General features: G+C 39.2%; 2 protein-coding genes across 6 annotated transcripts in view; both read right to left on the bottom strand.

The window, feature by feature from the left end:
- LOC110450032 (ankyrin repeat and sterile alpha motif domain-containing protein 1B-like) overlaps window positions 1-12,291 on the bottom strand; it is a 208,374-nt gene that overhangs the window by 96,679 nt on the left and 99,404 nt on the right. The window lies entirely within an intron of this gene.
- Window positions 7,172-11,727, bottom strand: LOC110450033 (piggyBac transposable element-derived protein 4-like). Its single transcript, XM_021497247.1, has 2 exons — window positions 9,797-11,727; window positions 7,172-9,113 (listed from the first exon to the last, which is right to left on the bottom strand). The coding sequence occupies exons 1-2, from the start codon at window positions 10,956-10,958 to the stop codon at window positions 8,479-8,481; spliced, it is 1,797 nt and encodes a 598-aa protein (XP_021352922.1). The 5' UTR covers window positions 10,959-11,727; the 3' UTR covers window positions 7,172-8,478.

Below are 12,291 nucleotides of genomic sequence, written 5' to 3' on the forward strand. Positions count from 1 at the left end.
TGTTTTACGAGCTCTGAGTCAACTTGAACAATGAAGATTTCCCCCCTATTTCTCCGAACAAAACATCACATTTCTATTCAGTTATAACAAAGTGACCAGGTAACATAGTGGATACAAATTCATGATCTTATTGAAAGTAATCATGACTGAGTTGTTTCTTGTACTTTGGTGTTTTTTTCCATTTTGTAGTGGGAACTAACTTACCTTAGGGCAGCTGAACAATTCTGTGTAGTTTCCAGTTTTGTATTAATCCACAATGTGTAACTGTTTATATCAGCTGTAGATCCCTAGAGTAAGCACTGTTCACTTTCCCTCGATATCCCTCGAGTATTATAAGCACTAGTACTGTCTACTTTCTCTCTAAGATTCCTGCGTTAATAAACACACTTAACTATGACAGTGATCAACAACCTTTGATCCCAGATATAGTGGTTTACTTCCTTTTTGATATAAATCCAGGCCTGCAACATGTGTGTGTGAGTATTAATCCTGCCCTACTAATGACAAGTCTTTCTATATCACCACCTCCACCCTCATAATAAAGTCCCAGCTTGTGTGTGTATACACGAATTAGTCACAGAGCCAGAAGACACGAAATACTACTAGACTACATGCACTTGATCTAGATGGCACAGAGATGTAAGTAATTTGTTTCAGCATCCCTGTGTAGTACGACCTTTGGTACATGGCCTTTGACCTTCTGTTAAATGACCTTGTCCCCTATTAACTTTGATGGCACAGCACCAGTTGACTGTAAACACAGATTATAGGAAGTGCAACATGTCAACATCTTTCAGAATCCTGTCACAATCATACAAATATCCATTACTAAAGTTAATATCTTGTACTCATCCATACAAGCAGGAAATTATTTATATAGACTGAAGAATTTACTTAAGTCAAAGAAGAAATATGTTTACAATTACGTCCTTTCAAAATATTGGGTCAAGAGGTGTATGTAAATGAAGGATCTAAGATGGTGGTTGTAATTGGGTGATGGGATGGGGTGGGGATTGATCCTTGCCAAGCGGACAGGGTTGTAATTGGGTGATGGGATGGCGGGGGGATTGATCCTTGCCAAGAGTTAATATCTTGTACTCATCCATACAAGCAGGAAATTATTTATATAGACTGAAGAATTTACTTAAGCCAAAGAAGAAATATGTTTACAATTACGTCCTTTCAAAATATTGGGTCAAGATGTGTATGTAAATGAAGGATCTATGATGGTTTTTGTAATTGGGTGATGGGATGGCGTTGGGATTGATCCTTGCAATGGGGACAGCGCTGTAATTGGGTGATGGGATGGCGTGGGGATCGATCCTTGCCAAGGGGACAGTGTTGTAATTGGGAGATGGGATGGGGTGGGGATTGACCCTTGCCTAGTGGACAGTGTTGTAATGGGGTGATGGGATGGCGGGGGGATTGATCCTTGCCAAGAGTTAATATCTTGTACTCATCCATACAAGCAGGAAATTATTTATATAGACTGAAGAATTTACTTAAGCCAAAGAAGAAATATGTTTACAATTACGTCCTTTCAAAATATTGGGTCAAGAGGTGTATGTAAATGAAGGATCTAAGATGGTGGTTGTAATTGGGGGATGGGATGGCGTGGGGATTGATCCTTGCAATGGGGACAGCGCTGTAATTGGGTGATGGGATGTGGTGGGGATTGATCCTTGCCAATTGGACAGTGCTGTAATTGGGTGATGGGATGGCGTTGGGATTGATCCTTGCAATGGGGACAGTGCTGTAATTGGGTGAGGGGATGGGGTGGGGATTGATCATTGCCAAGCGGACAGTGTTGTAATTGGGAGATGGGATGGGGTGGGGATTGATCCTTGCCTGGTGGCCAGTGTTGTAATTGGGTGATGAGATGGGGTGGGGATTGATCCTTGCCTGGTGGCCAGTGTTGTAATTGGGTGATGAGATGGGGTGGGGATTGATCCTTGCCGAATGAACAGTAATTGGGTGATGGGATGGGGGGGGGATTGATCCTTGCCAAGAGTTAATATCTTGTACTCATCCATACAAGCAGGAAATTATTTATATAGACTGAAGAATTTACTTAAGCCAAAGAAGAAATATGTTTACAATTACGTCCTTTCAAAATATTGGGTCAAGATGTGTATGTAAATGAAGGATCTAAGATGGTGGTTGTAATTGGGTGATGGGATGGCGTGGGGATCGATCCTTGCCAAGTGGACAGTGTTGTATTTGGGTGATGGGATGGGGTGGGTGATCCTTGCCTAGTGGACAGTGTTGTAATGGGGTGATGGGATGGCGGGGGGATTGATCCTTGCCAAGAGTTAATATCTTGTACTCATCCATACAAGCAGGAAATTATTTATATAGACTGAAGAATTTACTTAAGCCAAAGAAGAAATATGTTTACAATTACGTCCTTTCAAAATATTGGGTCAAGAGGTGTATGTAAATGAAGGATCTATGATGGTTTTTGTAATTGGGTGATGGGATGGGGTGGGGTTTGGTCCTTGCCAATTTGACAGTGTTGTTATTGGGTGATGGGATGGGGTATGGATTGATCCTTGCCAAGTGGTCAGTGTTGTAATTGGGTGATGGGATGGCGTGGGGATTGATCCTTGCAATGGGGACAGTGCTGTAATTGGGTGATGGGATGAGGTAGGGATTGATCCTTGCCAAGTGGACAGTGTTGTAATTGGGTGATGGGAGGGGATGGGGATTGATCCTTGCCAAGGGGACAGTGGTGTAATTGGGGGATGGGATGGGGGGGGGATTGATCCTTGCCAAGGGGACACTGTTGTAATTGGGTGATGGGATGGGGTGGGTATTGATCTTTGCCAAGTGGACAGTGTTGTAATTGGGGGATGAGATGGGGTGGGGATTGATCCTTGCCGAGTGGACAGTGTTGTAATTGGGTGATGAGATGGGGCGGGGATTGATCCTTGCCAAGGGGACACTGTTGTAATTGGGTGATGGGATGGGGTGGGGATTAATCCTTGCCAAGGGGACAGTGCTGTAATTGGGTGATGGGATGAGGTAGGGATTGATCCTTGCCAAGTGGCCAGTGTTGTAATTGGGTGATGGGATGGGGTATGGATTGATCCTTGCCAAGTGGGCAGTGTTGTAATTGGGTGATGGGATGGGGTAGTGATTAATCCTTGCCAAGGGGACAGTGTTGTAATTGGGAGATGGGATGGGGTGGGGATTGATCCTTGGGGGGCGGACAGTGTTGTAATTGGGTGATGGAATGGGGTAACCAGATGAACGTCTCGGGAAAAGGGGATGGCGTGGGGATTGACCCTTGCAATGGGGACAGTGCTGTAATTGGGTGATGGGATGGGTTGGGGATTGATCCTTGCCGAGTGGACAGTGTTGTAATTGGGTGATGAGATGGGGCGGGGATTGATCCTTGCCAAGGGGACACTGTTGTAATTGGGTGATGGGATGGGCTGGGGATTGATCCTTGCCAAGGGGACAGTGTTGTAATTGGGAGATGGGATGGGGTGGGGATTGATCCCTGCAATGGGGACAGTGCTGTAATTGGGTGATGGGATGGGGTATGGATTGATCCTTGCCAAGTGGGCAGTGTTGTAATTGGGTGATGGGATGGCGGGGGGATTGATCCTTGCAATGGGGACAGTGCTGTCATTGGGTGATGGGATGAGGTAGGGATTGATCCTTGCCAAGTGGCCAGTGTTGTAATTGGGTGATGGGATGGCGGGGGGATCGATCCTTGCCAAGCGGACAGTGTTGTAATTGGGTGATGGGATGGGGTTGGGATTGATCATTGCCAAGTGGACAGTGCTGTAATTGGGTGATGGGATGGGTTGGGGATTGATCCTTGCCAAGTGGACAGTGTTGTAATTGGGTGATGGGGTGGGGATTGATCCTTGCCAAGCGGACAGTGTTGTAATTGGGTGATGGAATGGGTTGGGGATTGATCATTGCCAAGTGGACAGTGCTGTAATTGGGTGATGGGATGGGGTGGGGATTGATCCTTGCCAAGTGGACAGTGTTGTAATTGGGTGATGGGATGGGGTGGGGATTGATCCTTGCCAAGTGGACAGTGTTATAACTGGGTGATGGGATGGGGTGGGGATTGATCCTTGCCAAGTGGACAGTGTTATAACTGGGCGATGGGATGGGGTGGAGATTGATCCTTGCCAAGTGTACAGTGTTGTAATTGGGGGATGGGATGGGGTGGAGATTGATCCTTGCCAAGTGTACAGTGTTGTAATTGGGCGATGGGATGGGGTGGAGATCGATCCTTGCCAAGTGGACCGTGTTGTAATTGGGTAATGGGATGGGGTGGGGATTGATCCGTGCCAAGTGGACAGTGTTGAAATTGGGTGATGGGAGGGGTTGGGGCTTGATGCTTGCCAAGAGGACAGTGTTGTAATTGGGTGATGGGATGGGGTGGAGATTGATCCTTGCCAAACTGACAGTGTTGTAATTGGGTGATGGGATGGGGTGGGGATTGATCCTTGCTAAGTGGACAGTGCTGCAATTGGGTGATGGGATGGGGTAGGGATTGATCCTTGCTAAGTGGACAGTGTTGTAATTGGGTGATGGGATGGGGTAGGGATTGATCCTTGCCAAGGGGACAGTGTTGTAATTGGGTGATGGAATGGGGTAACCAGATGAACATCTCGGGAAAAGGACCATACAAGGGTCAGCATAGTTGCCCAGGTATTTACAATTTAATGAAAAGTGTTAATTCCCAGAATTTTCAAGTGAAATGGTGTTTAGATTTTAAAATCCATTTCACACAAACTGTCTGTATACTTTAAGCTTGATATAGGTGGACTATGATTACTTTTCTTCATAAGTGATATACACAAATAAGATAAGAAACACCTTTATATATTTCAAACTGAAGTGAAATGTTTTTAAAAGCAACAGTAGATACCCAAAAAAGTGTCTGTCCATAAGCATTATTTAGTGCTTGAAGCCTTCAGCCTTGATGGCAATGTTGAGATATTAAGGGTGGTTTTAATATCATTCAATAGCTCAACCTGACATTATTACACAAATCATCAGAACTTTTAAACACACAATTTAAACCCTTAGATAAGGAAAATAGAATGAAGCTTAAGTGTTTGATCAAACTAGATATGTTACAGGTATGTTCAAACTAGGTATGTTACAGGTATGTTCAAATTAGATATGTTACAGGTATGTTCAAACTAGATATGTTACAGGTATGTTCAAACTAGATTTGTTACAGGTATGTTCGTCAGCATAAAAATGTCTTGCTTTGAGGAAACACAACCACAAAGAAAAACACCGGGAAGAAAACATCACTCCAAATGAATGGTACCACGGAAAATAGCGAAAAAGCAAAGAAACTTAAACAATATAGAAATTTCAACAACCAAGAAAACGACAAACGACAACACAAACATCAAAATCACAGAAGCATTAATTGTGTGTTTCTAGTTTTCTTCTAGTGACTTTACTTGTTGGCAGCCTCTATTGAAGATCTGTTAACGTCAAGATTGTTTTTCTAAATAACCTCTATAAGTAATAACTATATTTCCATATACCTACCAACATATTTTTTATGGAATGAAACCAGAAATACACAATTATTTCTTTTGTGAGCCTGAGAAAAATAGACTTACCGGATAAAACATTACAAATCAACAAAACCATGAAAAACAACAAATAATCCTGACAATAAAACAGTAACAAGGAAGATGATACAAACTTCAACAACACAACTAGGCTTAGCTTCGACATAAAGTTGTTCAAAGTCTCTCACATATCAGGTTTTATCAATCTTTATTGATGCTGACTTAAATGAAAGAAATCAAACATCCTCATCTTGCAATCACTCGGGAACCATTACAGGGAACCATTACAGGGAACCATTACAAAACCTTAGGGTATCATTTTACTTGTAGTGTTCAACAAGTTATCAATCAAAATTGTAAAAAAAATCACTTTATAATATTACCAGAGTGATTGAATGTTATAATATCAAATTCTGATTATACACAGTTCTTTACCAGGGGAACTGATAGTACACTTATAAATATACAAGAAACAAATGAAGTTAAAGAGGCACTTCAGTATGAACCTGGCACTTGTGTGGGAGATTTCCCAGTGTTTTAACTGACAAGCAAGTGTTTCTATAGAATACACCCTGTATCTTGTCTATATCTACCCAATACTATTTATAACCCTCAAGGTAACTCTACTCAAGTCAAGGTCATCTTACTGATGTGAAGGTCACATACAAATATTATTACTGTGTTTACACACATTATTTTGACTGCGTTGGCATCACCTATTTCAAATATCACAACATGTCTACTGTAATCTTTATCAAAAAACACCTTTAGTATATAACATACCTTTTTGGTAGCTTTCAAACATTTTCATGATTATCACAAAATATCTTCTGCAATCTTTATCAAAAAGAAGCTTACACATAATATACTTTTTGGGTAGTTATCAAACGTTTTCAAGAAGCAAACAAAAAAGCATTGGCAAAAGAGCAAAAAAATTTACCTGAAGGGCAACTCTAATTTCTGATAATCAAAACGTGGCACAGGCTATCATGCAGAATTACAGACGAAAGTGAAAAATACTGATTTCAACTTCAGAATCTAGGGACGTTTATATCAAAATCCTGTTATCTTACTCATTGGACATTTATCAAAATATTCTAGATATCAGTACCAAGGAACTTGGAGGAAAGATCTGAAAGAATAGTGAGATAAGGTGATGAATAGACTGATGATCATGAACAGACACACTTCACAAACTGACAACTGATTTAAAACATACTTCAACCTGAACCTGAACACTTAAACTCAAACTTCTTCCTGAAACAGCACGTACCATCATATATAAAAGACACTATCATACTTGCGAACCTTTTGAATTTCCATTTGGGGAGATATATTCCCTGTGCTCAAAATAAGAAACATACAAAAAAATAAAATGCTTGTATATAAATAACACTGTAAAATGGCAGATTTTCCGTTGTCCTTTCAAATGAAATCATTAGATCTTAAAATGTATAAGTTAATGTGGAATTTAAGGGTCCAAAGTCAGAAGCCTCCCTCCAAAATAGGAAGAGCTGACAAGTATCCACTACTATAGTCATTTAATGGAAATACATGTTATAGTTGATGTGTACTATTAAATCAGGTTTGGTTTAAATGAAGTAAATCTTAAATTGGTATGTCAAAGTTATACAGGTCATGAAATAAATTTTAGAGATAAGCAATTAGGAATCAATTTTAACAAATCAAAATACTACAGTAAGTTCCAAAGGCTTTCATTGGTCTTTTCATTGGGCAACATAAGAATAAGGAAACAGTTTCATTTTAATTGTTTGTGTCCAATCTCATATCAAGCGATAACAAGATATACCTGCAAATTTAATTTGGTAACTTCAGGTGAAATTGTAATTAAAATATATGCTCGGGGGAAACGGTTTTAATGATTTTGGTTAGAGGTTGAAATAGAGATCAGTGATCCTCCATAGAATAAGACCATATTATCACGAGGTGTAATTGTGCATCCAATAATAGCTCCAGGTCATGAGACAGCTTAGATAGAAATAAAGGTAACGTTAATGACTGAAATAATGAAAGTTGTAATTCTCAATTATCATACTTCATATTAACCAAGCTAATCTGTAACCAATTTTAACTCAAGTGAAATCACAAACCCAGTAAACAGATTATCTTAAGTTTGACAGTCAAATTAGCGAAATCTATTTGTAGTGCTGAATTGTCCCAGAATCAGACATCTCCCAATGCTGAATTGTTTCACTTTTTTTTTTTTCTTTTTTTCAAAATGCTTGAAAATGTTCTTAGGGAATCATATTAAGTCATTTTTATCATTTCCACTCATTATCTCTTATCGTTTTCTATATTTCAAACCTCTAAGTTGAAGGTATAAAATGTTGATATTTTGCGAAGAAAATTTATGAATAATTTATTATTTTAACTTTTTTGTTTTGGAATACTGTATAATTCCCAGATTTGGATATATATCATATATTTATCAAGTAATACTGAAATACTTGCTTAAAGTAGTCATTTCAGCTACTTTGAGCTGAACCATATTACTTTACATAAGGTGTTATGAAGTACAGTAGTTGTGAACAACAGTTTGGTGACCAGGCTTGTATTATTGTTTTTAGTCAGTTTTATGTGATGATATTTCTTTTCTGCATAGAACCATGATCACAATGGCATCATGCTATTTCATTTCAAAGAACTGAACTGTATGGAAATCATGTTGCTATGGTACAAGGCAAATAGTTGCTAGGCAACCAACAACCAATTACATGAACATAGCACACTCACCTTCTTTTACATTGACAATTGGATATCAAGTTTTCATCAATTTGGAATAACTTCATCATTTAAAAACTAAAAAAAGTATCTATTTCAACTTGTTCATATATATTTGAGCTATGTACATTGATTTCCATTTGTAGTTTGAGGACATGAGCTGATGTTGACACTATTCCTCCTGCCCAGACTGGGTGGTCGCAGTTTTCTGTCTTTTATATGCCAAAACATACTCAGACTTCGTATGGAAAAGTTCAAAACAGGGTTCTATGCATAAAGCCACTTGACACTGCTTGCACTGGAAAGTGGTCTCGCGTCCCATACACTTAGGTACTGGTTCATGTGGATGAGAGGACTTGAAGAGTTCCAACTCACCAGGCCCACATACAACACACCGTCGTTTCCCATGGCTTCTCTTGTCAGTTGGTGGCAGGTGAGACATAAAATGTCTGGCAGTCAAACGCTGCAATATCTCGGCTGAGGTCCGCTTTCTGCCTCTGGGAGCAGCACCAGAAAGCTCAGAGACTTCCATCAGCTGACTGACTAGCTCCCTCCTGAATATCCTTTGGTGCACTGGGTGTCGAGTCCTACTCTTGTACAATATGTACGAGTTCAGGACAGCAAGACCAATCATATGGAAAAAAACTTTTTTCCACCATTTCAATGTCCGTCGGTCAAAGCTCCCATTTGCAACCATTTGATCACATCGATCCACCGCTCCCATATACCTGTTATAACTTAGTACACAGTCTGGTTTGACGATATGGGAACCATCTTGGTCAAGCCGGCCAGTGTCTACTTTCACACCTGGATGGACATAGAAATGTATCGAAGCCTTACATGATTTTTTCTTAACACTATTTTTCAAAGAAAACATCTAGAGATATCCTGAGCTGGATATGCTTTCACAGAAACATTTCATAGATTGTAATATAATAAATCAGTAGATTAAATATGTAATTAGTACTCATTCGGTCACATTCAATAATGAAAAGTAGCTGTTAATGTTTTAGTCACGTTCGACAATGAAAAGTAGCTGTTAATGTTTAGTCACGTTCGACAATGAAAAGTAGCTGTTAATGTTCATCTTATATGCTTAGCTAGGATAATTAACTAAATTCAGCAAACACTACATTAATATCAAATAAAGGAATTTTACTGTTTTTAGAATTTGCTTTTTGCAAAATATTTGCAACAGAACCATAATGACAACATTCCAGAATTTAAGTGTCTGTTTATGTTTAAAATCAATGAAAGATTTTGTCTTGTGCAAATATGTTACGTATATATATTCGTGTTCACTCTCAGTTCTGAACTGGACAAATATATATCTATATTATTATTTCTCAAGATCATCTGGTTTAAGATATCTGATATTGATATATATATATAATCATCCATTAAATACATTCATTAACTAAATACTAAGTATATTTCTTGAGGATATTAGACAATAATCAGAAACTTTTTATCACAGAATGTTGTGGTACCTTCATGTATAGTGGTAAGTAAAATGACATCTTTTTTGTCTGCATACTTCACAGCAACAAGGGTGGAGTTGTGGACAACAAATATTTCCCCCTTTGTTAGGCGTTGACTCTTCAATTTTTGTGGGATTCCTCGTCTGTTTGACCTGACTGTGCCACATGCTACTGTTGCTTGAAGGTATAACTCATAAAACAGTTGAGGGCTGCTGAAGTAATTGTCCATATAAAGATGGTATCCTTTGTTCAAGTATGGAGAAACAAGACGCAACACCAAGTTATATGTAGCCCCAAACTGACTGGGTGGCTGCTGCTGACCATCACGGCCTGTATACAGCTCCATTCTACTACAATATCCATTTGCAGAGTCGCAAAGCATATACATTTTAAGGCCATATTTGCAAGGTTTGTCAGGACTGTAAACACGAAAATGCAGATTTCCCCTCCATGGAATCATCCCTTCATCAATGGCAATGTTCTTACCAGGAGTATAAACTCTCTGAAAATTTGATAAAATGTCCTTGTAGGGATCCCCGAGCTTCTGTAAAGGGGAATAACCTGGTTGTCCCCTTAGTACTGCAATGTTGTTATCAGACAAGTGCAGAAAGCTCATCAGTGCAAGAAATCTGTCTCTAGACATAACGGTATTGAAAAATGGTGTACTGATTACAACATTTGTAGACCAGTAATCTTGGATATCCAGTTGTCTCACAATACCCATTGCTATGGTTATTCCAAGGAATGATTTCATTTCTGGAACGGATGTATTTGTCCAGTTTCCAAGTCTAGAAAAAGGTGGCAAGTTTTGATGAGTCTGCAAGTAATTTGTAGCATAGTTGTTGGTTTCATCTACAACTTTACTTACAATTGTATCCGAAACAATACTCTCAAAATACTCGAGATAACTTAGAGTGTTTTCTTCGGGTACAGGCAATACATTCTCATTTATGCCAGCGCGACTGACGAAAGTGAAAGTAGACGGCCGTCTACCACCTTCTTGCCAACTTTCCTCGTCAAAAATGTGCCTTACATCCGTTTCGTCCTCTACATCTTGTTCATCAAATCCGTCAAACTCATCACTGTCCTCGTCCAAAAATATCTCCTCAAATATAGCGCGGAACTCTGGTAAAACATTCTGTAAATCGTCAGAGATTTGCCGCTCCGCCATCTTGTTTACATTGGCGACGAGAGCAGACACAAATAGCACTCGATAATTTTGAATAAGTAGAACGCTTTTATGTGATCGAGACTTAACTTGCTTACAAAATCAGTTAATATAATAATAACAATTCATGTTTCAATCATTTATTCAGTAAAATCGTATCCCGTCTTTCCATAAACAGTCATAGTATGAGGAGACCCAAACAAGATCGAGTGCGAACACCACAAATTGTGACGTAATCATTCTCTGTGTGCAAGATCTCGATAACAAAACGGTCATGAAATATACTATAAATGTTATATACTACTGACGTTCTATATCGAAACAATAGTTAAATACCTTATAAATATAAAGATGACGATGTCAATGCTACGGAACCTCTGACAGCACCGCTAAGACCAAATATATAGCTAATAGGTTCAGAGCACATGTTAGCCATTTTGGCGGAAACATTTTGCTATGCGTTTGTATTGTGCGCATGTTTCCGGTGACGTAACACGGCTAAAAATATCGCATATTCTGGAAAAAAGCGCAGTTGACAGGGATTTACCTTTCGATACAGAGACGGCAGGGATAACTGTATCAAAGTTTTTATGAAAAACGAATGCAACGATATATAGCTTCCTATTGAATACCTATTTAAGTCATGGGATTGTGTATTTATTGATATTTTTTTCATTATCGCCGGGAAATACCTAGCGCTTATCCAGACAGCCAAAAGGCTGTTTCAGCAGGACCCCAGTAAACAGCCAAAAGGCTGTCGTAGCACTACAAGGGTTAATTCCTGTATAAAGACACACTACAATAGCTGTCACTAACAACAATTTTTCGAGAATGACGAAGTATTTTTCGAAGTTACAGAAGAATTGAGCTGTATAGTCTCTCATGTAGCATTTGACAGATGGGAAGTGTCAGCCATTGAATGTTTAATACATTTTTTTTCGTTTCGGACTAAACGGGGATACTGTAACAATCAAAGCAGATCAACTGTTTTAACGTGATCGTACAGTAAGCAAATTGATGGATGGCAACTGTCTTTGTAAAGCCGAGCATTCTAAATAGCTTGAGTTATAATAAATAAGTCAAAACCCGAGATTTCTCAATTGATGAAAGCCAGGAGAAACAGTTATTGATCTGCTGACGATAAAAACCTTAGTAGATAATCCATAATTTCTGACGAGGGACAGGGAGTTATAAGCATCATCAAAGACCAGTCATGCAGCTTACCTAGTGAAACAGGTAACTGACATGCCATAAACACACATTAACCTCCAAACTACGGGTAATGAATTAATTATGATCGCTTACCTCTGATGATGACATACAGGACCCCATCAAA

This window comes from Mizuhopecten yessoensis, unplaced genomic scaffold, assembly GCF_002113885.1.
Source record: "Mizuhopecten yessoensis strain PY_sf001 unplaced genomic scaffold, ASM211388v2 scaffold4947, whole genome shotgun sequence".
Taxonomy (NCBI): domain Eukaryota; kingdom Metazoa; phylum Mollusca; class Bivalvia; order Pectinida; family Pectinidae; genus Mizuhopecten; species Mizuhopecten yessoensis.

Coding starts and splice junctions, on each gene's coding strand:
- LOC110450033 (XM_021497247.1), bottom strand. CDS start 10,958: ATGGCGGAGCGGCAAATCTCTGACGATTTACAGAATGTTTTACCAGAG. Junction 9,114..9,796: donor ACTTACCACTATACATGAAG/GTACCACAACAT, acceptor ATGTCCATCCAG/GTGTGAAAGTAGACACTGGC.